At 38.8% G+C, this 26431-nt stretch overlaps 1 protein-coding gene across 1 annotated transcript in view; it reads right to left on the reverse strand.

The window, feature by feature from the left end:
* Positions 1 to 11577: 11577 nt before the first annotated feature.
* socs5a (suppressor of cytokine signaling 5a) overlaps positions 11578 to 26431 on the reverse strand; it is a 29463-nt gene continuing 14609 nt past the window's right edge. The window contains exon 2 of the mRNA XM_007230970.4: positions 11578 to 22018. Within this exon, the coding sequence (XP_007231032.3) occupies positions 20404 to 21999 (1596 nt within the window). The 5' untranslated portion in view covers positions 22000 to 22018 and the 3' untranslated portion in view covers positions 11578 to 20403. The remainder of the gene's footprint in view (positions 22019 to 26431) is intronic.

Consider the following 26431-nt stretch of genomic DNA (forward strand, 5'->3'; position numbering starts at 1 on the left):
GGTTTTTAATCACAGTTTTCATGCATCTTGGCATCATGTTCTCCTCCTCCACCAGTCTTACTCACTGCTTTTGCATAACTTTACGCCACTCCTGGTGCAAAAATTCAAGCAGTTCAGTTTGGTTTGATGGATTGTGATCATCCGTCTTCCTCTTGATTATATTCCAGAAGATTTCAATTATCTTTTTTTTTCAGACCTGTATTATACTGGGCTGAGCCCCGGATATTTACATACCCAGGAAATGCCCCTGGGTAGGGTGCAGTTTTATCACCCAGGACGTTGCAGCAAATTTTACCCATCAGTCACTGCACATCTGTTAAGGAGTAGTGGATGGTACTGTTTAGGGACCCTGTGGAGTGGAAGTTAGATCATGTGCTTTGGTTTTGTTTGTCTTGCCAGGCTCCGCCCAGTCACACCACTCATACTCACACCTGGAGCCTTTTAGGGACTCATTAGGTCACCCTCACAACCTCCTGCGCCCTCACACTCCCTGTACTGAGGCTGTGTTGTTACCCGAGTTCTGAGCCAAGGGACTCGTGTTTGGATGGGGATTACGGACATGATGAGTGTTGACTTGCCCTGAAATAAGCCATTCTGCACCTGCAACCAGCACACCTATTTACACAATCAAGAAACTCAGCTTTTAACCCAAAAAAGTTCCAATAAACTGGTTTATCAGGATTATGATCCATTCAGCCCAGACTTGCACCAAATAGCTTTTAATACTAATATATAATACTCACCATCTTGCTTCAGAGTTACAGTGCACTCCCATCATTTTAATCATTTTGTTTGAAGTGGTCTTTCAGTTTCCATTGTGATTTTAGACTTAATTTCCAGTCAGGAACAATTGCTGGATAATTAAAGAAACAATTAGGACGGGAAGGGTCTCTTATGACTTGTCTATACTAACATCAGATGTCCCACCCTGCAAAAACATTTGTGTGCAGAAAATGAGAAATTGACAGATAACAAAGAAGACACATTGCTTTCAGACCTTTGTATTCATTTAGAAAAAATACTAATGATTTATCTCATGAAGAGTTTAGAAATCAATAACCGGTGGAATACCCCTGATTTATTTATTTTTATCACATTTTTCATGCATCTTGGCATGTTCTCCTCCACTAGTCTTACACACTGCTTTTGGATAACTTTATGTCTTTACTCTTGGTGCAAAAATCCAAGCAGTTCAGCTTGGTTTGATAGCTTGTGATCATCCATCTTCCTCTTGATTGTATTCCAGAGGGTTTCAATGAGGTTTAGGTCTGGAGATTGACCGTCAACTTATTCAAATGTCAGTCAGCAAGTCATCATCAAGTCACCTACAAAAAGAATGGCACATGGCAGCTGGGGTGAAGTGCACAGAAAAATAGTTGTAAACAGCCTCCTACAGGCAGGGAAAAGCTAAGTAGACCCACAACAATTGGACCATAGTGTCCCAGAGTAAGATCATCATCTCCAATGAGTCCAATTTTCAGCTTTGCCCAATACCTAGTTGTCTTATGTTTAGATAGACACAAAGAGGAGTGTACAAGCCACAGTGTCTTGCACCCACTGTGGAACGTGGTGAAGGATGGGTTATGATCTGGAGATGCTTCAGCAAGATTGAAATCGGGCAGATTCATCTTTGCAAACAATGCATGAATAAAGACACATACATGGTTATCCTGGAAGAAAACTTGCTTTGCTTCTGCAATTCTGTGACTGTTTTTCCATTTCCAGCAGGACCATGGATGGATGGATGCTCCATTCCACCTGCTGGCTAGGTCAATCAAGGTGTGTATGAAGGACCACCAGATCAAGACCCTGTCATGGTCAGCCCAATCTCCAGACCTGAAAACCGCTGAAAACCTCTGGAATTGAATCAAAAGATGGTGCAAGGTCAAGCAAAAACAGTGTGTAAAACTGGTGGAGGAGAACATTCCGAGACACACATCACAAGCTGTGATTAAAAAATCAGGGGTTTCCACCAAATATTGATTTGAGAACTCAGTATCAGTATTGCTGGTGTTTATAAATGAATGTGTGTTGTGTATTGATCATGCATTTTGACCCTCATGGCATTTTGTCCTGTACAAGGCAGTTGTAGTCCTATGCATGGGTATTGTAGTCTTTGAACGTTTGAACAAGTTTGAACATTTGAACAAGTTAAATGCAAGAAACTGAAGTCCAGCCTCTCTCTGTTTTATTTGTTGCAATAATATAATTATATTAACTTGTTTTCTTTGCATTATTCTTTTTCATTATTTTTTTATTTGACCATTTCTATTTTTCTGCAAATAAATGCTGAATATAAATGACAATATTTTTATTCAGAATTTATTATTAAAAATGCTGTATCTGAATAAGATGCAGTTTTAATACTAAAATACACTCTAAACCCAACATTTCCTCAGTGTATTGCCTTCATCAGGAATACTTCTGATGAGTTAGAATGTATCATGGTGTATCACTAAACATGCTGAGCATGTTTAGTGATACAGATTCTGTTGGCATGCTCCGGTGTCATACCCCATGCCTCAGCTCAGCATTACCCTGGCCTGATCACAACATGGGGCAACCTTTCTCTGTCAGCACCTGAACACGGGAAATGAAGTGTTTACTACGTGGTCTAAGGAAATCATCTTAACCATCTCTGCTTTTACTTTACACTGGTAGATCCTTCATGTGTAGAAACTTGGATGGTAATAACTTGTTAAATATGGCCTCACAAAACCTTGAGGATGAATTTGGAGTCTACATTTGTGATATTTTAGCTCCAAACACAACATTGCTTGACTGTCTACCCAAGCAATCAGTCAATTAATCAATCAACCTTTATTTTAAAATAACAGTACATAAAATATAAAATAGATAAAAAATAAAAATAGAATTAGAATAAAAAAATAATAATTATAATAATTTATATAATAAAAAATGTAATTGATAAGAAATTAAGATCAAAAGAAGATAAGATTAATACAACCAAAATGAGTTAAAATTAAGCTAAAACTAACTTTTACATACTACTACCTCTACTACTACTACTACTACTACTACGACTAAAAATAATAATAACAAAAACAATAACAATAATAATAATAATAATAATAATAAAGCTTTGTTTAATTGATAAGAAATTAAGATCAAAAGAAGATTAATACAACAAAAAATAGTTAAAATTAAGCTAAAACTAACTTTTAAATAATACAATAAAATACAAATAAATAAAAGAACTAAAAAAATAATAAAAATAACAATAGCAATAATAAAAGAAAATCAAAATAAGTTAAAAAGCAATAATACAAAGCTATTATTATTATTATTATTATTAATAATAATAATAATAATAATAATAATAATAATAATAGTAAAGCTTGGTTTAATTGATAAAAAATTAAGATCAAAAGAACAAAAAGAACAAAAAATAGTTAAGCTAAGCTAATTAAGCTAACTAACTAACTTTAACATAATACAATAAAGATACAAATAAATAAATGAACTTAAAAAATAAAAGGAATAATAATAAAAATAACAATAATAAATTTAAAAAACTCTAAATGAGTTAAAAAGCAATAATACAAAACCATTAAAAAAGTAAGATAATAATAATAATAATAATAATAATAATAATAATAATAATAATAATAATAATAATAATAATAATAATAATAATAAGGAAATAAATAAAAATGAAATAAAGAACTAAAAGAAGAAGTAAAATAAAAAAATAAAAGTTAAGAATAAATAAGATTAAGTAAAACAGGTACAGACTGTCTGAAGGTGGTTAGATATTAAATGTTTAAAATTATTTAGTGACACCAATGAGCTCTAGTGAGTTCTACAGTGTCCTGTGGTGCTGCTCTGAAGCTAAAAGCAGATTTTCCCAGTTCATTAAAAACTTTTGGAACCGGGCAGCTGATCCAATCACTAGAGCGAGTCAAATAATAACTGTTCTTTACAATAATCAATGAATACAATATTTTATAGACCTTATTTACTCGATTTTCTCTCGATTGGCGCTGAAACACAACCAAAAAAACAAAAATACAGTCTGTCTAAAGGTCTCCAAAGACCACATTGTATTGGAAACCTCTGCAGTGGAGCGTGTTATGCTACCGTTGGCATCCTCCAATACTTAGCGATAAACTCTCTCAACTCCGGCTTCCACACGCATACACACACCCCCTTCTGTTATTGGTAGTCTGCCACATGTCTGGAGTGGACAGTGTGTCTGATGGATAGCTCCAGTGCGTGGTGTTGTCTGGTACACCACTGCCAGCATTCCAGACTCTGAGAAGTGTTGTGGTATCTGAAACACACAGGCAGACGTGACGAAGACAGGACACAGGTCAACATGACCCCCCAGCCCTCCCGTTTACCACGAAAGTGAGTAGGAGACACATTCACAGAAGGCATGCCATAGTGCCGGAGAACTCTTACAGTCAGCAATTTGTACAGGGTGACCTGGCGTCTCCTCCAATCATCTCTCCCCTCTACTTATGTTACTAAAGTACAGGGGTGGACAATGAAACTGAAACACCTGTCATTTTAATGTGGGAGGTTTCATGGCTAAATTGGAGCAGCCTGGTGGCCAATCTTCATTAATTGCACATTGCACCAGTAAGAGCAGAGTGTGAAGCTTCAATTAGCAGGGTAAGAGCACAGTTCTGCTCAAAATACTGCAACGCACACAACATTATGGGTGACATACCAGAGTTCAAAAGAGGACAAATTGTTGGTGCACGTCTTGCTGGAGCATCTGTGACCAAGACAGCAAGTCTTTGTGATGCATCAAGAGCCACGGTATCCAGGGTAATGTCAGCATACCACCAAGAAGGACCAACCACATCCAACAGGATTAACTGTGGACGCTGTAAGAGGAAGCTGTTTGAAAAAAAAAAAAAAAAAAACACGGCTGCCCAAATTACGACAGAATTCAAATGTACACCTCAACTCTCCTGTTTCCACCAGAACTGTCCATCGGGACAATAAATTATTGTGGTCTAAAACCAGGTGTTTCATTTTCATTGTCCAACCCCTGTAGATGCACCATGCATCATTTTTTTATCATCAGCATTTGTCAGGTCTAGCTGCATTTTGTGTCACTCTCTAACAAAAGACAGTTCAGACCAAACACAGTAAATCCAGAAAATCCATCAGAACCATTGCACAAATATTGGCCATCGCAATTAAAAGCATTTGGAATAGGGCTGCACTATATATCGTTTAAAAATCGACATCGTGATGAGTGCATGCGCAATAGTGCACTATTGTTTTGATTCTTGACACAAGTAGTAGATACACAGCGATGTCTCTGTGTCTGTGTGAGTGACAGGCTGCTGCTGCCTGAGAAGCGTGAGAGGGGGCAGGAGTAAACATGAGGTAACCGCATGGCCTACATCCACATGGGCATGGTTGGGCACGTGCTTGTAAACGCACATGTGGAAAACTGTGCACCTCAGTCCAGCACAGATTTGCAGTGCAGATATTTCCCAAATACAGCTGAATTCACGCTTTTAATTCCAGAAAAAACGCTTTTATTTACCCTTTAAAAGCCATTTAAATGCCTAATTAAAGGGGAGATTATTTAGCTGTTTTTCTCGGGATTTGAGAGCTCGGTGCTGACTCAGCTCTTGATCAGTCCGGACGAGAGACAGTGTGCGGGTGGGGCGGGGCTGGTGACGTCATAGGCCCTGTATTGTTTAATATTGTGATTTATAGGTAGACCAAACAAAAAAAACACAGAAGTTGATGACAGAAACACTGCGAATGCTGTAAATAAAAACCCTACAACAACTGTTAGTGACATTAGTAACAACCTCCAAGGGACAGAAGTGAAGGTATCACAATCTATTCTTCACAGAAGATCTCATAAAAAAAAGTATAGAGGCTTCACCAGAAGATGCAAACCACTATTTAACAAGACAGACTGAAAAGAAGTACAGGCTGGAAAGTTCCAAGAAGTACAGCGACAAGCCTCAAAAAAATTGGAACAAAGATTGACCTTTACCAAAAAAAAAATAAGAAACCACTTTAGTTTCTGATTCAGTTTCTCTGATTTTGCTATTTATAGGTATATGTTTGAGTAAAATGAACATTTTTGTTTTATTTTATAAACTACAAACAACATTTCTCCCAAATTCCAAATAAAAATATTGTCATTTAGAGCATTTATTTGCAGAAAATAAGAAATGTCTAAAATTAAAAAAAAGATGCAGAGCTTTCAGACTTTAAGTTTTAAGAGTTCAGAAATCAATTTTTTGGTTCAAAATCAAAAATTTGATGGAATAACCCTGGTTTTTAATCACAGTTTGGAAAATGTCTTGGCATGTTGTTCTCCACCAGTCTTACATACTGCTTTTTTTTGGATAACTTTATGTCACTCCTGGTGCAAAAATTCAAGCAGTTCAGCTTGGTTTGATGGCTTGTGATAATCCATCTTCCTCTTGATTATATTCCAGAAGATTTCAATTATCTAAAATCAAAGAAACTCATTTTTGTCAGAGCTGTATATGGATTGGACTCACTGTTCCAATACTTTTGGAGGAGATTGTATAAAGAGAAATATAGAAAGAGAGAGAGAGAGAAAGAATATCAGGCGAAGACACTACTATTTTGAACTGTTGGTGTTATTTCCAGAGCTCAGATGCCGGGGTATATATAGCATAGAGACAGTCTTCAAGGCAGCTCCACACTTAGCATAACCACCGCCGAACCATGACACTACCAGTCCAGATACACACACAGTTCCTGGCTGTGGAGAGCTGGACATGGTCAACTGAAGTAGGACAGAGGGGTCCCTGAGAGAGTTCACCGGAAATACTCACCAAGGTCACGGTGCAGCTACAGACCAGGTTCTGTATGCTGCTGTATCACAGCAAATTGTTAACATATTATGAAAAAAATATGGGAAAATCTGCAGAAAAAAACAATACCAAAACCAAACATATCAAAGCAGTGCATCGCAAACCAGTCCTATGGGATCGTTAGATGATCCACGTTTGCTTCAAACACAGAGATACTGAGCAAAAGGTTGGTCCTCTAAAGGTTTTTACATTACATTACATTACATTTGGCAGACGCTTTTGTCCAAAGCGACTTACAATAGTCAAGTAAAAAGTAAAAGTTAAAGGTAAAACATTTTTTAGATAGGGCTTAAAGGAGGTCAAAAGGAAATAAGGGGATAGAGGAGTGAAGGAGGGTAAGAAGGAAAAGAGGTTAGAAGTAGTTAGTGTGTTAGAGGTGTTAGGAGAGTAAGTGCTCTTTGAAGAGCTCTGTCTTCAGGAGTTTATTAAAGATAGTGAGAGATTCTCCTGATCTGGTAGTAGAAGGTAGTTAGTTAGAGGTGTTAGGAGAGAGCTCAGTCTTCAGGAGTTTATTAAAGATAGTGAGAGATTCTCCTATTCTGGTAGTAGAAGGTAGTTAGTTAGAGGTGTTAGGAGAGTAAGTGCTCTTTGAAGAGCTCTGTCTTCAGGAGTTTATTAAAGATAGTGAGAGATTCTCCTGATCTGGTAGTAGAAGGTAGTTAGTTGGAGGTGTTAGGAGAGTAAGTGCTCTTTGAAGAGCTCTGTCTTCAGGAGTTTATTAAAGATAGTGAGAGATTCTCCTGATCTGGTAGTGGAAGGTAGTTAGTTAGAGGTGTTAGGAGAGTAAGTGCTCTTTGAAGAGCTCTGTCTTCAGGAGCTTATTAAAGATAGTGAGAGATTCTCCTGATCTGGTAGTGGAAGGTAGTTAGAGGTGTTAGGAGAGTAAGTGCTATTTGAGGAGCTCTGTCTTCAGGAGTTTCTTAAAGATAGTGAGAGATTCTCCTGATCTGGTAGTGGAAGGTAGTTTGTTCCACCATTGGGGAACTCTGTATGAGAACAGTCTGGATTGCTTTGTGCTTTTGCTTTGTATTCTGAGGACTGGTTTAAGAACCATTTCAAATGCAGCATATACTATGTTGGTTAGGAGGTGGGTAACAAACTAGCTTACTATCATACAGCATACTCCATTAGGAACTAGTTACCTGCTAAAACAATAGGCAGCTTAACAGGTGTGTTCCTGCAAAGTTGACAGTGAACACCTGTAGCGTCATTGACCCAATATTGGTGACCCTTACCTGAGCAACTCGAATTAAGCTGAGAGTATCAGAGCAATATTAATCAATTTTTGCTTTAGACTTTTCTTAATCTGGTTCTTAAGAAAAGTCATATTTTTTATGCTGTCATAATGATTGGTCCCACTGTGCTGGTGAATTAAACAACCCTCAACCAAGAAAACACTGGTGAAGATCAGAAATAAGAAGCACACAATATGAAAAAAAAAATGTTTTGTGATTGTATATCCAACAGTGTTGAATATCTGATGTCGATGCGAAACACAATAAATTAGGATGCTACATTAGTTTAAGCTCCTCAAATGTTTTTCAGCATTTGACTTTTACTCAGGGAGTTACCGCAGATTATTTTATATTTATATTATTTTATATACCCAAAAAACAGTTCTAGACTTAATCTTCTAAGTTCTAGAAAATGTGCAAGTTAGCTTTAATATGCACCTTAGATAGATTAGGTCTATGAGCTATACAAAACATCTTCATGTCATCAGCTCTATTATTGCCTGTTTCAGTCCCTTTCAAAATGATCCGTTTAAAGGCACTTTTATGCGAATAAGCTAATACTGGCCACACCATATTAACGCTGAACATTTACCCCACGGTAGTTTTCAAGCTTAACTGCGATTTAAAAGTAGTCACATGTTCCTTTGTTGCTGACTTGCCACAAATGGTAGGTACAGATTCCTCCCTCAGATGAAGTCTGCTGGCTGATCCTGGTGTGTATTTTCTGAGGTCCTCAACCAAATTGACTGACTGAAATGCCGTTTCTTCAACGGATATAGTGGGGGTTGACTGGTGAGTGGTGCAGACAGGATGGTTCTATGCAGGTTTGCCTATTTTGTGACGTCACAATAAGAGCATCCAAACGGCTCATAGAAACGTATGATTACTGACACCTTGGAAACTCTTGTTTTTCTGTTATTAGGAGCAGTTGAGACCCAAGTGTAAATGTTACATAATATTGCCTACATCTTAAACACCTGCCTTTTCATACTTAGCTGTTCCTTTAACTCCGTGGCCTGACTGTACGGTTGATTAAACTGCTGTTCTATTTCCAATTTTGCAGGTCATTCCGAAAGACTACAGATTCTTCAGCAGGTTTTTTTTTCCAGTCTCATTCCTGCTCCCTCCAGCTTCTGCTCTTCCTTTTCCCTCCTCTGTCAATGCTACGCTTCAATTATTCAGAGGCCTCTAGCAGATCACTTGAAACCCATAACCCACTTTCTATTTATACCCGACTTCAAAGCAGCACACAGTAAAATGGGGAGACCTGAGCCAACCTGGGTCCAGGCCACGCTCTAATCCCCAGGCTCTCGCTGCTGGAGGCTTCAGTCTAGACTCTGTGCTGCTGCTGCTTCTTCTTCTCGTCAGGATGAGGAACAGGGTAGACGGGGTCACGCAGGGATTGCACTGCTGCTGTAGCTGCTCAGGTGGTGCTGGTGGTGTTTACAGTGACACAACACATGTTAACTGTCGCAGGTCATGAAATCTGTAAATCAAACCCTAAAGTTTTAGGACATTTTCTCACCTATTCAGCTGCATATCTCCCATCACTAGTGATGTTACAACACAAGGAGGGTGAAGACTAGCACACGTCTCATTTGAAGTCAAACGCCACCTCTTTTCCAACTGCTGCTGATGCACTATTGCCGAGTAGCATCACAACGCTCTCGTTGAAAACTCAGCGAATCGGTTCTGATACATCGGCTCACAGACGCCTTGCGCTGACATCACCCTAGGAGTGATAAGTGAAAAGAGTGCCATCTACCCACCCAGAGAAAAAGCAAGGCCAATTGTGCTCTCTCAGGGCTCCAGCAGCTGATAGCAAGCTGCACAACCGGGATTTGAACCAGCGATCTCCCGATTTATACATTAAATTAATTTAATTTATATTTTTGTAACAAAGTAAAATTACATTTCATTATATTTAAAGCAGCAGTCTAAATTAAATGTTTAAATAAAAAAAAACAGTATTTCTGAGTTAAAAGTAAATTTCAGTTCAATTCAAAGCACTTTCAAGGTCCATTTTTTCCAGGACATTTCAGCTGTTGTAAATTTATATATTTAGACAAATACCAGCTCTAGTATGAAAAGTATAAGTATTGCATATACAGAAACAGTCAAAAGTTTGTAATTACCTTAAATTTTGTGTTTTTTTATTTAAAAATGTTCTGCATTGTAGATTAATAATAAAGTGATCCAATCTATGAAGAAAAAACATGGAAATAATTATTTGTTTTATATTTTAGATTCTTCAAAGTAGCACCTCTTGCTTAGATTAGACAGCTTTGCACATCTTTGGAGCTGGATTTTCACAGTCAGCTTTGAAACTGAAATTCAGGCTTTCAGTTAACAGCTGTGCTGAACTCAAGAGTTAATTACTTTTAATTTCTTGTCTTCTTAATGTGTTTGAGAGCATCAGTTGGTATATAGTGAATAGCTCTATTTGAGTAATCTTCTAATCTATATTATGAGAAGCAAGAACTACTTAACTAAGTAAAGACAAAAATGACTTTAAGGAATGAAGGTCAGTAAATATGAAACATTTCAAAAACTATGAAAGAATCATTAAGTGCAGTCACAAAAAAACATTGAACGAGGAAACTGGCACTGATCAGGACAAGAAGACCAAGAGTACCTCTGTTGCACGGGTTAAGTTTATCAGAGCAAGTTAACAGCACCCCAGATAAGAGCACCTAAATCAGGGGTGTCCAAACTACGACCCGCGGGCCATTTGCAGCCCGTTTCCTTTTTTGGAGCGGTATTTTAGAAATAGAATGAAAGTTGGCCCGCTGTGAAGCAGGTTTTTATAATGTGAGATTCAAAGTTTGAACGCTAGGTGTCAGAAACGGGCCAAAGAGTCTAAAAGCGGAGAGGGTGCGCATTTCTAGCGCAGAAAAACGGGGCAAAGAGTCTAAAAGCGGAGAGGGTGCGCATTTCTAGCGCAGAAAAACGGGGCAAAGAGTCTAAAAGCGGAGAGGGTGCGCATTTCTAGCGCAGAAAAACGGGCCAAAGAGTCTAAAAGCGGAGAGGGTGCGAATTTCTAGCGCAAGGGTCTAAAAGTTGCGTAATTAAGGAGTTTAATATTAAGAGACATCATGAAATTAAACATCAATTTGAAAAATCTTAGTTTACACAACACTGTCAAAGATAAAGATAGTAAGTCAAGTAAAATGGTGTGTAAATGAAATAATCAGGGAAAAATGTATTATTTAAATTGGTATATTTCATTATTTGTTTTATTACAGAGTCTGTGGGCTGTGACTTCAAATATATTTCTCCTTCTGGCCCCCAACAAAAAAAGTTTGGACACCCCTGACCTAAATGCTTCTTCACAGAGTATTTGGCTTGTTTAACACTTAAGGTACTACATCCTTATGTGTTCCTTCATAGTCTGGATCACTTTAGTTTTCATTTATAATGTAAAAAAAAATATATATATATATATATATATATAAATAAAACAGAATTATAAAGAAGCTCAGGACGACAGATGACTGTTTTAATTATTTATTTGTTATTTTGAATATTAAGACAATGAAGCATATAAGCGAAGAGCACCGAGAGTGACAGCTACTGGAGGCCGAGGAACACTTCCCCTCTGCCCCCCAACAGCATACTGTAACCCAAAGTCAAACAAAATAATACAACAGAGCAACTTAGTAACATAGCCTGAAGTGAGGACCGTTAAAACTGTACATAAGATAGATATACAGAGAAAGAGAGAGCGAGCATAATAGAAATAAAGAGAGAGAGAGAGAGAGATTAAAGAGATAGAGAAAGGGGTGAGTGATTACACTGTACAGTACAAACCTTGGGCAGTGTAAAAACAAACAAAAATGAACTGTAAAAATGACGCAAATCAAAAGATGGTGAGAAAGAGAGTGAGTGATCTACTCGTAGTTCAAGACGGCCCACGCTGGTTCTCTGGGCACGTGCTTTGAGGGGCTTTTTTTTTTTTCGGCAGTTTAATCCATAAGGTGGGGGCAGGTTGGTGGGATGGGTGGGAGGTACAAAAGTCATATATTGGAGGGTCCATCCAAGTGCTGTCCCAATGGCGCTGTGGTACCCAGGCCCCGCCCCATCCGCATCCTCACCCCCACCCATGATGCCCTCCCCTCCCCTCCACTAAATGTGCATATACAGCATTAAAGTGACAGAGTTGTAACCATTGTGATGTTCACGATCCATTGCAGCTTATTTTTTTGTATTTTTATTTTTTCCTAATGTAAATACACAGAATTCAAACAAAAAGTCAGTCAGACAACCAGAAAAATCGTTTTAATTCACTTTTTTTCTGCCTAAGCTTGCTATACTCGACCCTATGCTATGTGTACAGAATTCATGCCAGAGAACATTGAACGGGAAACAAAGAAACGATCAATCAAACAAACAAAGAAACAAACAGTCTCTCCTATGGTAAAAGTGTGTGCAACCTTCCTCATGAAATGGCTTGTAAGAATTTCCCTTACATTGTGATTAACTGCAATGGCGACAATGAGCGTATTGTCATATCAAAGCATATTATAATAATATAATAATCCTTTAATAAAACAAAACTAAAAATTCCTGCTAGGGTTCCCCCCGTGCTTGCCGACCAGGAGAAAAAAAATCATTTTACATACGATTCAGAATCATCAAGTAAACAACTGGCCTCCTAAAATCAGCATCAACATCAGCATGAACATTAGGCCCACTGTAGGTCACTTGAGTTGTGTTCACACACAGCAGCCGAAAGTCTCCCTAATCTAATCTGATTGTATGCATCATAAGTGACACAGATTTGAACAAGAACACACTGAATCTGACTTTTTCTACTCTGATTTGGACTTTATCATACGTCACATTGTCACATCTGTTGGGCAGATTAAATCTTAAATCTGACCAAGATGTGGTACTGACATCTGATACATATATATACATCATACATCATAACCTCCCAGCCCTTTAAATATACAGCTCTGTTAAAAAAAAAAACATGGAAAAAAATAAAAATAAATAAGAGACCACTTAAAATGTATGAGTTTCTTTGATTTTAAAAAATAAAGAAGATGGATGATCATAAGCCATCAAACCAAACTGAACTGCTTGAATTTTTGCACCAGGAGTAAAGGCGTAAAGTTATCCAAAAGCAGTGTGTAAGACTGGTGGAGGAGAACATACCAAAATGCATTAAAAAACTGTGATTAAAAAAACACCAAATATTTATTCCTACTCTTAAAATTGTATGATTTTTTTGCATTATTTAAGGTCTGAAAGCTCTGAATCTTTTTTTGCTGTTTTAGACATTTTTCATTTTCTGCAAATAAATGCTCTAAATGACAATATTATTTGGAATTTGGGAGAAATGTCCGCAGTTTATAGAATAAAACAACAACGATGTTCATTTTACTTAAACATAAACCTATAAATAGCAAAATCAGAGAAGCTGATCCAGAAACTGAATTGGTCTCTTAAATTTTTCCCAGAGCTGTATATTTGTATATGAAATATTTGGACTGATGTCTTTGTTACAAAAATATTAGAAGGCTTGTGTCACAATCGCTCACTGTTTCTAATGAAATGGCTGAACTAGAACGCAGCTAAAGCATCAAAGGATAATTAACAGATTAAAAACAAAGTTTAAATAGTAAATTCTCTGTGATACGCTCAGCTGTCAGTCTGAACTACTTTATCACCTCCTGTGATTCTGGCTGTAGGATGAAACCGAAACTTCACGTGAAGCGCTGCTGTTTTGTTCAATCGCGTAGATTACACTGCATGAACTCTTCTGACAATTAATGTCAGATAATAGAACTGTCCTTGCTGCTTCGCTTTGTGTGCAGGAAGGTGGTTAGAATTATACTAAATCATACACCAGGTGGCCTGTAACTACAACCATTTATACATTATAAAAAATAAAAAAAGGTACCTTAAAACAGTGAGCAGGTGGGGGTGATCAATATTAGAAAAAAGGCTAATCTAAAACATATTGGGTGCTAAAATATAAGGGCTGAGTTAGAAGTGGAGCTGGACAATATGACAATATTTTAAACATCACTGTATTTAAATAACTATTATTTTGAGGTTTTTTTTAAGATTCTGCTGCTACTAATGCACTTTGTCTGCATGTACAGTAGGTCTGTCATGATAATCAAAATGTTTCTTTATATATTATCCAAAAGTGAATTACAAAATCAATATTAGTGTGATTTTATGATCATATTATGCAACTAATATAATGATCATAATATCAATGGCTTTACATTTATATCATATCTATATTATAGCATATTAATGCAATTCAAGGTAATTTTAATTATTAATTTAGCTACTGGACTGAATTTTCATTTAATTTTCATGCATCTTGGCATGTTCTCCTCCACCATTTTTACACACTGCTTTTGGATAACTTTATGCCTTTACTCCTGGAGCAAACATTCAAGCAGTTCAGCTTGGTTTGATGGCTTGTGATCGTGCATCTTCCTCTTGATTATATTCCAGAGGTTTTCAATTTGGTTATAAAAAAAAATAAAAAATAAATAATTTTTAAGTGGTCTCATTTGTTTTCCAGAGCTGTATTGAAATAATATAAAGCATTCAAAATAAATGAAGCATAAATACAATATATGCACTGATTTAAAACTAAACAGACATAATAAATTGCAAAATAAATGTAATCATCATGACGGGCCTATTTGCATGTGAAAATATGATGATAAATATAATGTATTGTGCAAATTTTCATATTACCATATTGTCCAGCCCTAGTTACAAGCCTTTTCTTTGTATTCTTATTTTCTTACACCAATACCAATCCTAACGGCATCATCATCATCATCATCATCATCATCATTAACATTTTCAACACCTCCTTTTAGCACACATACCTATCTACATACACACACACTACTACATTTATTATTATGTTTACATACATAACTTCCATACATACATACATATATATAAATCTATTTAAAACTTCCTACTATCTAACAGGACATCTCACTCGACTGCAAGTTGTCTGAAGCGCACCAGAACCCTGGAGGCTAAACGCTGAAATTTCTGCAGGGAGAAATCGCTAGATTAAAGATCATTAGATCATTCGAAAGGGAAAAGGCACTTTTGAAATAAACGTCGCACCACAGAGAGCCAATCAGCACCTTTGTAGGATCTCAAAGCCGGCCCCTCTGTATCTTTGAAATGTTTCACCTGTAAATCTTAACGTTTTTCGCTCAGAGAACGTTCTTCATCTCTGGGTCAGCGGATTGATCTGGATCTGCTCCAGTCAAAACCAGAACCTTTGGTCACTTTAAATACATTACACTTCCTCTAATACACATTTATGACACAATCACCCATTTTTACTGTTACTTTTCGCATTTCTGGTGATTTTTTCATGTTTTTTCTCAGCTTTCCTATCTGATTCTCTCCCACTTCTCCCGGGATCATCATGTTCACTAAAAACCCGAAGGCAATGACTTATTGCCTTTCGTTAGGATTACTAATATAATACAAAATAGCTAATTAATTTTAAAATCTGTATCTCTAATATATGTTCATCCAGTACATCTCTTTAGTAACAAAGGACAGAAGAGGGAGGAGCCATTTCAGGAAGTCTATACACACATATACACATACACACACACACCCTATTATCACAGTTCGGAACGTGTCCACTTGCTGTTTTAAGTCAACGAATTGTATGGAGCTTAATATATGACATTTTTTGTATATTTAAATAAAAAAGGACCTGACCTTTAATAAACTTTACTCTATTTTAGTTCATAAACTGTACAAATGCAGTTTCTGCCTTTTGAACAGGAGGTAAAAAAATTGCTATTAAAAAAAGAAAAATTGAACATAATTAATTTTCATGATAAAAAAAAAACATTTTTATAAAAGTTGGGATTTGAACATTTTTAAAAACTGAAAATTGTTATTTTAAAACATTTTTTCAAAAACAAATAACACATCGCATTTATAAATACCTTGGGATTACTTGGGGAAAAATCAGATCCATGAATTCACATCTATTTACAAAAGATTATAATGTACAGATGTACTTCTTTTTTTCATTATAAAGAATCAAAAGATTCTATTTGTCCTAAGTTTTTTCCCCCCAAGAGCAAATTTCATCACAATTTCAAAACACAAAATGCCATTCATTAATCAATTTATGAATTAAACCATTACATATTTCAAGTATATTCCATTAAGCCACACCTTTTAAGCTCCATAGATGAGAAGCTGATAACAGTTTCTGCATTTTCAGATTTAGATTAAAATAAGATTCAAGAAATAAGAAAAGAGCAAGTGGACACGTCCCGTTACCCACCCTACCGTCTACACACGCACACACGCGCACGCGCACACACACACGCACACACACACGCACACACACACGCACACGCACACGCACACACACACGCGCACACACACACACGCACACGCGCACACACACGCACACACACACGCCAGGTTTAATAAAAGTGTTTCGACTGGAGCCAAACTAAGTATAACACCTTTATAGGCAGGCAGTGAGAGGGACAGCTGAGCCTGATCAAAAGACCACTGTACTTCTCAGGTGAGACCCATCCTGCCCCACAGCACCACCCCAATCAAACAGTGTCACAATATCAATACCATGCTGTTCACTTTTAGAATGGTTAGGTCACTGTGATCATAATGAAAAAAGCATGTATTATGCAAAATCTGATAACTTACAGTAGAGCTAGGCAATATTACCATATATATATTTCTTTAAAATATGATTGACAATATACTTTTTCAAGCATAATGTGGATACCATTAGTGTTTACATTTCATTACAAAGTGTGTAATTACTCCTATTAAAAATGGGATGAAAAACAGGTCAATTTGAAATAAATTCTCTGTACAGTGCGGGATTGTACCAGAGTTTTTTTTTTTAAGATCTGTTGTAGAGCTGGGCAATATAGCGATATTTTATTGTATCTTGATTAGTGGTGACAATTGATGAAAAAAAAAATGTAAAACTTAATCACACAGTATGACAATATTCTGTGATTAACTGCAATAAATCACACTTTCCTTTTAAGACGCCATTTTTATAGCGGATTCTTTTTATGTAAATACAAGAAAATGTTAACAAATGTAAAATTCAATTATATTTATATTAGTGATGTTAATTAAAATACTAGTATATACTTGCATGTTTGAGGGGAAATAAAGCCATAACATGGGGCACTGGAATAAAGAATGTATGATAAATTGAATAGAGCAAATATTTTACTTTATTATAAACATATCAGCTTGATTGTAAGGATTTCTGAATTAGAACTTAATTTGCTCGGTATAAAAGAGCGTTTTCACAGTAGTGAACGCTGCACATACCATGCTCTTTAGCTCAATTAAAACGAAATATATTTGATAGCTGGGTCGGGCCGAGTCCGGATCATGTTCTCACCACAAGCGAACAAAATATTTTTGCCATATTGCCCAGCTCTAATCTGACGCTACTGATGCATAGATCTGCTATGGTCTGTATTTTAACATCAGATGTAAATGCATGGAAAATTGGATTAATTAGGGTTAATAAAATATACTGCACTGCTGGATCTACATCTGTAGAGAATTTGAAGTGCGTCTTTGCTTAAAATAGCATCCTCCCTCTGCCAGCCAGCATGTTAACTACGTTCAGACGTTATTGATTAGCACTCAGGAGAGCAGGAACTGATCTTAGCTTTTGAGGATGAGGCATAGCAATAATGCAGGAATATGAATTTATAGCCTAACTTGCACATTACTTACAAGCATTTCAATAACTCCCATTTAACCGTAACCACTTAACGACTTAGCAAGCTTCGTGCACACGGAGACACAGTCGCCAGTCCTGTCAGTCTAGTGCAATGTGGATCAAACAAGGTAAAAGTGAGCTTAGAGAGTCTGGGTATGTATATGTAAGCCCTATAATATGTGTGTATGAATATATGAATATGGGTGTGTGTGTGTGTGTGTGTGAGTGTGTGTCTGTATATGAATGTGTTTATATGTCTAACAACAATGGTCCCAGTGTTGTAGGGTTTCTAATATATAAAATAATCTCATCGCTGTCATGCTAAAACTTGCATCTCTTGTATCTAATTTTCTAATATCTAGTTACCCAATCCCCTTTTTTATAGGAACTCACCATATAAATGCTAATTCCCCCAGCTCAACCAGGTGGGCAAATGCTAGCACACACGCCTCCTTTAGCATGCGGTACTTTAGCACTGTTGCTATGAATGCAGCATCAACAGGTACCCAAAACAGTCTGAGGAAAGTGCCAGATCCCCAGCTCTGATAAATCAGCTTTTAGACTCCTATGCAGACAAACAAAAAACACTAGTAATGATTAATGAGATGAGAGAGCACCACATACTGTACCCACCCAGAAAGAGCATAGCCAATTGTGCTCTCTCTCGGACTCCGGCTGCTGATGGTAAGCAGCGAGATCCAGGATTCAAATTGTATAACAGCTAGAGGTGGGATAAAGTATCAACTTCATTGGCAATACATTATCGATACATAGAAAACATAGATTTAACTCCCAAAAACTTGCCCACAACTTGATTTAAGTTGCTGCTTCATTGCTCTATGTGGCGGCAGTAAATCAAATGAATAGAGTAAACCTTCAGTTAAGAGTATTGGTTGGTTGCCAAATTCTGTGAAATCCTGGTATTTGCTTATTTATACGCATTTTATCCTAGTCAATAACAAAGATGAATTAATGTAGAGAATTGTCTTGCGATATATATCAAGTACCAAAAAAATCACAATATCATGAGATCATTATTATTGTGGGCAACGTATCGTGATATCGCAAAAACACACCACAGATTTCGACTTAAAAAGTTAAGTCCTGCAAGGTTGCCATCTTGGAGATCCAAGGTTTTTGCATGACAGCGCTACGATTATACGTACATACACACATTTCCTCCGCTGCTGCTCCCACTAAAATAAGCACAGTTGAGTTAAAGTGCCCTTCATCAGTGCCTCGCTCCCACGGCACCGACAGTCCATTCACAATACAAAAAACAGACAACACACGATTAGCATCATCATCCCCACTGCCTGTGCAATTAGTGGTAGGAATCGATGATTACAAAACATACTGACAGCAACAGAGAGCTCAAGCGTAAAGTATGTTTCTTATTTTCTTTCATTCCTTTTTCTCGAAAACCAGGTGCACTCGCATCACATGACACAAATCAACACTGTAGCCACATTATGCATCACCGTCCATTTTTGTCACTTCCTGGAAGTGAAAAAGAAGCAGAATGTCACAGAGCCCTTCTGCAGACATTGGGGGCCTTCCTACAGGGGTCTTCCAATGGCTGTCTGGACACATAGTACTAAAATAAAATGCACATTTCATGGATCTCTCCATCTCTTTCTCTCTCTTTCTTTCTTTCTTTCTTTCTTTCTTTCTTTCTTTGTGTTGTTCTCTGTGAACAGGGTCAATCCCCCTTTCTGTTTCCGGCTCTTCAAGCCTGCTTCAACACCTGCTACATCTTGGGGAAACACTGACAGAGCACTTTGAAAGCAAAGGATTATGGGTAAACGAACGTAACAGCTTGATCACAGCTCAGCCCCTCCCAACACCCTACGATATGACCTTAGAAAAAAGACAACAAAAGCATTTTTTGCAATGCATCCTGAAGAAAGTAGGAAGGTGACGGCTGACGATTAACGGCTGCACAATTGTACTGTACATTAGTGTGTGAAAGTGTGTGAACCAACCAGTGGGAAGAAGAAGAGGGGGAAGGGGGGGAGGGGGGGAGTAAAACCATGTACCCAGTCTAGCAATGAGAACCCCCTCCACCCCAAAAGAGCCTGGAGGTGGGCGAATTAAACCTAAAGCCAGGCTCCCCCCAACAACTCCTTCAGTCTACTTAAGTCAAGTCCAGAAAGAAGCCGATGAAGAGAAGATGAAGAGTGATTTGTCTACCGGAGAGCCACTTCAGCTCTATAACCTATAGCTATATGTAATTGTTGGTGTTGGTTAATAAACAAAGACATAAACAAAAAGAATAAAACGACAAAAGCTTATTATTATTATATTGTGTTCGGATTCAGGCCCCTTTTGCTCCCTCGCCCCACGTATGCACCTTTTCACCCCTTTCAAGCCTTTTCCCGCAATAAAAAACTCAATACACAATAGAATCCCCCCAACTCTGCAAAGTGCTGAACGGACTGCTCACTCTTCTGGGAGAGCCCCTTAACCCCTGCTGCTGCTCGGTACACAGTGTAACCCCCTTCCCACACCTTGATAAGTCTAGCAGGAGCCGAGCCGAGTCGAGCTCAAGGTCAGCTTCATCTCACTTAGCCTTGAGCGGCTCTCGCTCCAGCCAGCGCACTCGCACCCTCTGCTTGTAGTGATACTCCCTGAGATAGTCTTGCAGTGCCTGCGGCAGAGGCAGCGCCGCAATGCCGTCGTAGGTGGTCCCGCGGCAGATGGTGGCCCTGGCCAGGCTCTGCAGTCCGAATGGAAAGGTCCGGTGAAGAGGCGAGGTGAGCAGGGGCTCGAAGAACATGCAGGCACTGGGGTCTTTGTAGTGCTCCAACAACGCCGTCACCGTGGCCGCGTGGAACACGCAGGGGTCGTGGGCGTCGAAGCTGAAGTTGTGATTCCACTGCTCGATGCGCGCGTGTAGTGAGCGGCCGTAGCGACGGAAGCTTACAGAAAACAGGTAGTCTTCTTGCGCCGAATCGCGCAGTAGGAAGGTGCCCTCAGGCCGGCCGTCCAGCAGCGCCTCAGCCTCGTAGCGGTCCATCACCCCCCAGTAGCACGGCAGTGCTGTGATCTGCAGCAGGTCAGGCACCAGGCAGTGGATGTAGTCGATCTGTGTGTGCACCTTCCACAGCCCTGCTTGCTTACTGCCCAAGTGGCTCTCCGTTGAGACGTGCCGCTGCTTGGGTCGACGAGCCTGCAAGCAAAGGGTGGTAGAGTCATCGTCTTCGGAGTCACAGTCAGCCGCCGTGGCTCCCCGGCTCTCGCCGACGGTCTCCCCCATCCCGGGGGCCAGTTTAGGTCCTAGCTTGTAGATGGAGGCCAGGGGAGCTGTAATGGCCTCTACTGTGTGAATCTGGGCATCAGGTGGTGGGTCCACGCCCTCTTCTATACTGAGTCTTCGTCGCTCGCGCAGGCGCTCTTCCTCGTCCTCCGGAGATCCACGAGCGGCATCAGGACCTTCTGTAGAACAGTCCACTGCTGTGGAGGCAACAGGCGTTGTATGTTGTTTGATAAGGTGCCATTTGCGGGCAAGGTCTGAGCCAGGTGGGAAGGGGCACGTCTCCAGCATGAGCTCGGTGATCTGTATCTTGCGTTTAGGTGGTCGAACCTGGGCATTGCGCGACGAAGAGCGGAGAGGTAGGCACAGGCCCATAGTGTCATGGAACTGCTGGCGCAGGGAGCGCGGCGCTCCTGGTTCAAGCTCTTCCCTGCTAATGCCGCTTGTTCCATGCCTACGGCGAGAACGGCCACTGCGTCGTTCGGTGGTCTCCAAGGAGCTTTGTGCCTTGGTGGAGCACGAGTGCCTCTTCTTGCCACTCCAGGGAGCGTGACGCGAATAAGAGTCTCTGCGGGTACCCAGAGGGACACGTCCATCCTCTGTGTCCTGCTCTACTGTTATCTCCAATATCTGAGGAACATCAGCCACACAGTTATGGTGCCGCCTTCCAGCGCTCCCATTGACCCTCCGGGAGACCAGAGGGAGAGCTGACCGGCTGCGAGAGGAAGGGCTGGCTGGTGATTGTGGTGGCTGGGCCTCTCGCTCGGGCTGGTCCACACTCTGGCAAAATGTATCTTGCTGAGTCTGCTGTTGAACTTGTTCCCCACGGGAACCTCCATCTGGGTGGAGCAGAGACTGACATCCCCTCTTCAGGTTGCTCCACACCTTGCCTACCTTCTCCATGTGGTGGGGCCACCTGTACCTGAAACAAAGGAGAGACAGAACATGATTGAATGGGCGTTCATCAGAAAACAAAAAGATGATGCAGCAAGTTCAGTTTTCTGGATTGAATAAGCGCAAGAGACAGAGTGATTATAAAGTGTTGCCAGGCAGACTCATAGTGACCCAAGGCCAGCGCTAAAAATGAACTCGTGGATACATTCCCAGTCAACCTACTGCCATGGGAAGAGCTGGAATGCTAGTCTGGGCCGGTCTCTCTCTGACCAGCCACAGCACAGCCTAGAACAAACCAGCTAATAATCAGTTTTTCTATAACTAAATTCACTGTAATATGGCTGCTATAATGCTATGTTGGCATATGCATAGCAATGCTATTGTAGGAATAGGCCAATGCCTCCTAGAAAGGTCTCTATGTTATTAAACATGAATAACATATTAAATGCAGAAGATTAAAGAGGTTTTTCATAGGTTATACTGCTGTTCAATTCTCACAGTGCTAATAATTGTGTATCAGGTAACCCCTTCTTTATTTTCAATGCACCACCATCATGACATGGCACTACAAGTAAGCCTATTCATTGTATGATTCAGAAAAAGTCACTCAAATTTGAGTCTTTTCACACAGTTAATAAACAAATAATGTGTAAACATTATGTAGCCATCTAATTATAATAATAATAATAATAATACTAAAGTGTACCCCACTACTTAGATGCTTAACCAACGTTCACCAAGAAAAAACAAGATTATTTTATAAGTATAAAATAATTATTTTATAAGTATAAAAAAAACAAAAAGGATATAGACCCAGTTTTGTGACTCTCAGGTCATCTGTCTGAAAGCTGAAGTGCAGCTGGGCCATGCAACAAAACAATGACCCAAAACACACAAGCTTGTCTACCTCACAACTACCACAAAAAAAATAAAAAGAAATGTTACTAATATTATAAAAAGCTTAGTCACTGAAACACATACACTTTTTATATTAATTACTAATATTTTTCACTACATTTTAATATACGATTTATGGTGATATTCATTTACATGTGGTGAATATTTATGTCTTTACTGAAAGTTAGATTTTTTCCACTTTTCCTAAAGAATTGCCACTATTGCATACAATGACTAATGAGCGCAGATCTCAACCAATTTAAAACTTAAAATCATAATTATTATTATTTTATTTTTTTTATTATAACAATTTCCAGGCCAGATTAAAGGCTAAAATACCTGAAAAATCTGGCTCATGCATGCAGAATCTTAGAAGAGAGGAAAAGAAGGCCCTACAATATTTATTATTATTATTATTATTATTATTTTTTTTTTTTTTTTGGCAATTCAACAAAAACACAGAAAATTATTCTATTAATTTTTAAGAATATATTACTGCAACAAAATGTTAGTTTTTCTTTAGTATAATATTTTCCAACATACACTGAATGTTTCAACATAACTAAAAACAATTACACAAACATTAGCTTTAAAAGCTTTACAGTAAACAGCAAACATATATAAAAAAACAGCTATCGAGACAGAATATTGACTGCTATTAAAAACAAAATTAATTATTTTTATGGTTTCAAAAATTATATTGGTATTATTAATACAATACAATAAGATCTGGCACAATCACACTAGTTCTGTGGTCCTAAATATTGCATTGCTAGCTTTTGGTTTGGTAACTTCATAAAGGAAATTGGTCCTCCAGTGAAACAATCAGCTGCACTAAACGATCCCCTTCTTTACTGCCCCCCTCTAACAGCAAACACACAAAGCATGGCTATAAATCAGTGCTCAGATACGGTCCGGCAGTTATTATGACAACTTGCTTGGAGGCCAACGAGTTTGACTTTTCTACTAACTCAATAACCCTGCACCCCTCCTCACTACACCCCTCCTGCTGAACAATTCTGAAGCCTGAGCGCTGTGTGAGTCAGCGTGACCCGTCAGCGGGTTCAGTTCTGCGTGAGCCTCTCATATAACCCACGTGTTTAAATCTGAGCTCAAACTAGTCGAAGAACAAGCAGGCATGATAACATGAAGACTTAATTAAATTAGAAACCCTGTATGGACTGTTTCAAGGTGAGAACAGGAAGAAAACCTGGACTGGACTGATAATCCAGCTGTACACAACCAGGAAAAAATATGTATTTACAATATTTCTCTTTATTTAACCAGTCATGCTGGAGAGCATCAGATAAATAAGCCCCACTGAGGCTGTATGTGGGGTTGGGAGTAAAATTTAGCACACAACAACTGTTTAAGCACCTCAGAACAGCAGAACTCTGCTCATCATCCTCTTCATGAACTCGACTAAAATACCTAAATATTGTCATATCACCCAGAACGGTCTGCACAAGTTTACAAAAATGATTAATGGGACATTTTTGTCGCATTTTTGACACCAAGTGCAAAGAAAACTATAATATAATAAATAAATAAAAAATAAAATTACAAAGTCAAACGAGTGCTGGATGTAAATCTCCACAGATTTCTCTCCTGAAAACTGAATTTTGGTGTGTAAAGTGCTTCCGTTTATTTACAGTAAGCTTAGATTTCCAATATTTTGTCTAAAGCTAGACAGGATTAGTTTCTCAGGTGGCCTGAAGTAGTTTTCTATTTTATTGAGGGTCCTCTGTGATTTTATTCCCGTCCGGAACAACCATGTGTGTGTTTTTCTCTCAGATGTCCAGCCTTACACTGGACTCTGTGGTCTCTGGTAATTTTAGTCGCGTTCGGACTCACATCTCCGAGTTTCATCTCCAGGTGTTTAATAAAATAGATATTTATCCACTGCTACACACCGTAATTACACTTTGGGTGCACGTTTCCACAGAGATCCGCATAAACACAACCCCGAGTGGAAATGGAGGAGCTACTGAATATGATGTCACGTGACCAAGAAAGGCAAAAAAAAAAAAAAAAAAAACCCTAATTTGCCCTCTTGTTTTTTTTTATTGTAGTCCGGATGCAAGAGTTTTATCACTGAGTATAAGTGTGAACTATTTTTCACAGTCGTTCCCCTGAGAAACTAATCCCATCCGGATAGGGCCTTTGACTACAAACAAGACACCCTGTGTACTGTATTTTTTCGGTTTATAAGGTGTACTATTAATGAACGTCTATTTTATGGTGCATTTTCATATATAAGGTGAACTGGATTATAAGGCGCATTAAGCGACACTAGTATAAATGCCTACATTGAAGTGAGCAAGAGTGTCGCCATGTTTCCCTTCTAATGGGAAGCTGGGGGAAGCTGTAATTCTTTAAAAATAAATAAATAAATAAATAATAATTATTATTTCAAAGTCAAACGAGCACTGTATGTTAATCTGCGCGGTTTTCTCTCCTGAAAACTGTTTATTTGGGTGAGTAAAGCACTTTTGTTTATTTACAGTAAGATTAGAATTTCAATATTTTGTTAAAGGGTGAGTTTTCAGTGAAGATTCTCCAGCACTAAGGCTGGGAGCAGCAGCAGCATTAGCTGCTAACCGCAGAACTAGCATTCTGTTTAGGAACTTCAGCTCAGTTGTAACCCTGTTGATTCAAAGCTAATGCTGGTCAAATTCTCTGTCTGAACACAAATTTTCTGAGTTGAAAATGCATGATGAACACAGACCTCAATAAAATGAGAATCATAAGGCTGTGAATTCTCACTCTGTTCTTCAGTCTCTACATTTACGATGACTTATCGAAGAACCCATCTGTGAAGACCCTTAAGTTTGAGAAACCCAACCACCACAGAGACAACAAGTTTCAATACAGGCAGGAAGCTAGGCATCTGTTGTTCTGATACAGCAGCAGGTGGAACACACAGAAGACTGTGGAGAAGAAAGATGGCGGACTCCATACGCACACCTCTTCTTCACCCCACTCATCCACATGCATGAGTCTGCAATTTTTCAGGATATTCAGGTATCTGAAGCGGGAGGGAAACCCTGTCTTGGTCTAGAAATCACAGCTGGGACCGGATGTTCTTCTCTAGGCAGCTGGAGAAATTTAACCCGTCACAGTCCCTGAAGAACCAGTTCTACACCGCGCTGCTCATCCAGCCCATCTGGTTTAAATCGACCTTAAGGATTCGCCAGAACTCCAGAGCATAATCAGAACAGGAGAGAGGACACATCATCAGGTACAGTCTGTCAACACCTCAAAACATAAAACAGCAGGTCACGCAGAGGGCTGGCAGGACTGCAGCTAACCCTGCTCACCCTAGACATCACCTCTAACAACCACTTCCCTTGAGTGCAGCCTAACAGCTTTCTCCCCAGAGCTGCAGCCTTTATTAACCACAGTGGACACCTCACGCTTTAAATAGAACTACAGAACCACCTGCTGTGACTCAAAACTCTCGTCTGTTGCATCGCTGCACCTTTACCTTTAATAGTAAAATGTTAAACTGCACCAAACACTCACTTTCCTAAAATTGATTAAA

This window comes from Astyanax mexicanus, chromosome 15 (assembly GCF_023375975.1).
Source record: "Astyanax mexicanus isolate ESR-SI-001 chromosome 15, AstMex3_surface, whole genome shotgun sequence".
Classification (NCBI taxonomy): domain Eukaryota; kingdom Metazoa; phylum Chordata; class Actinopteri; order Characiformes; family Acestrorhamphidae; genus Astyanax; species Astyanax mexicanus.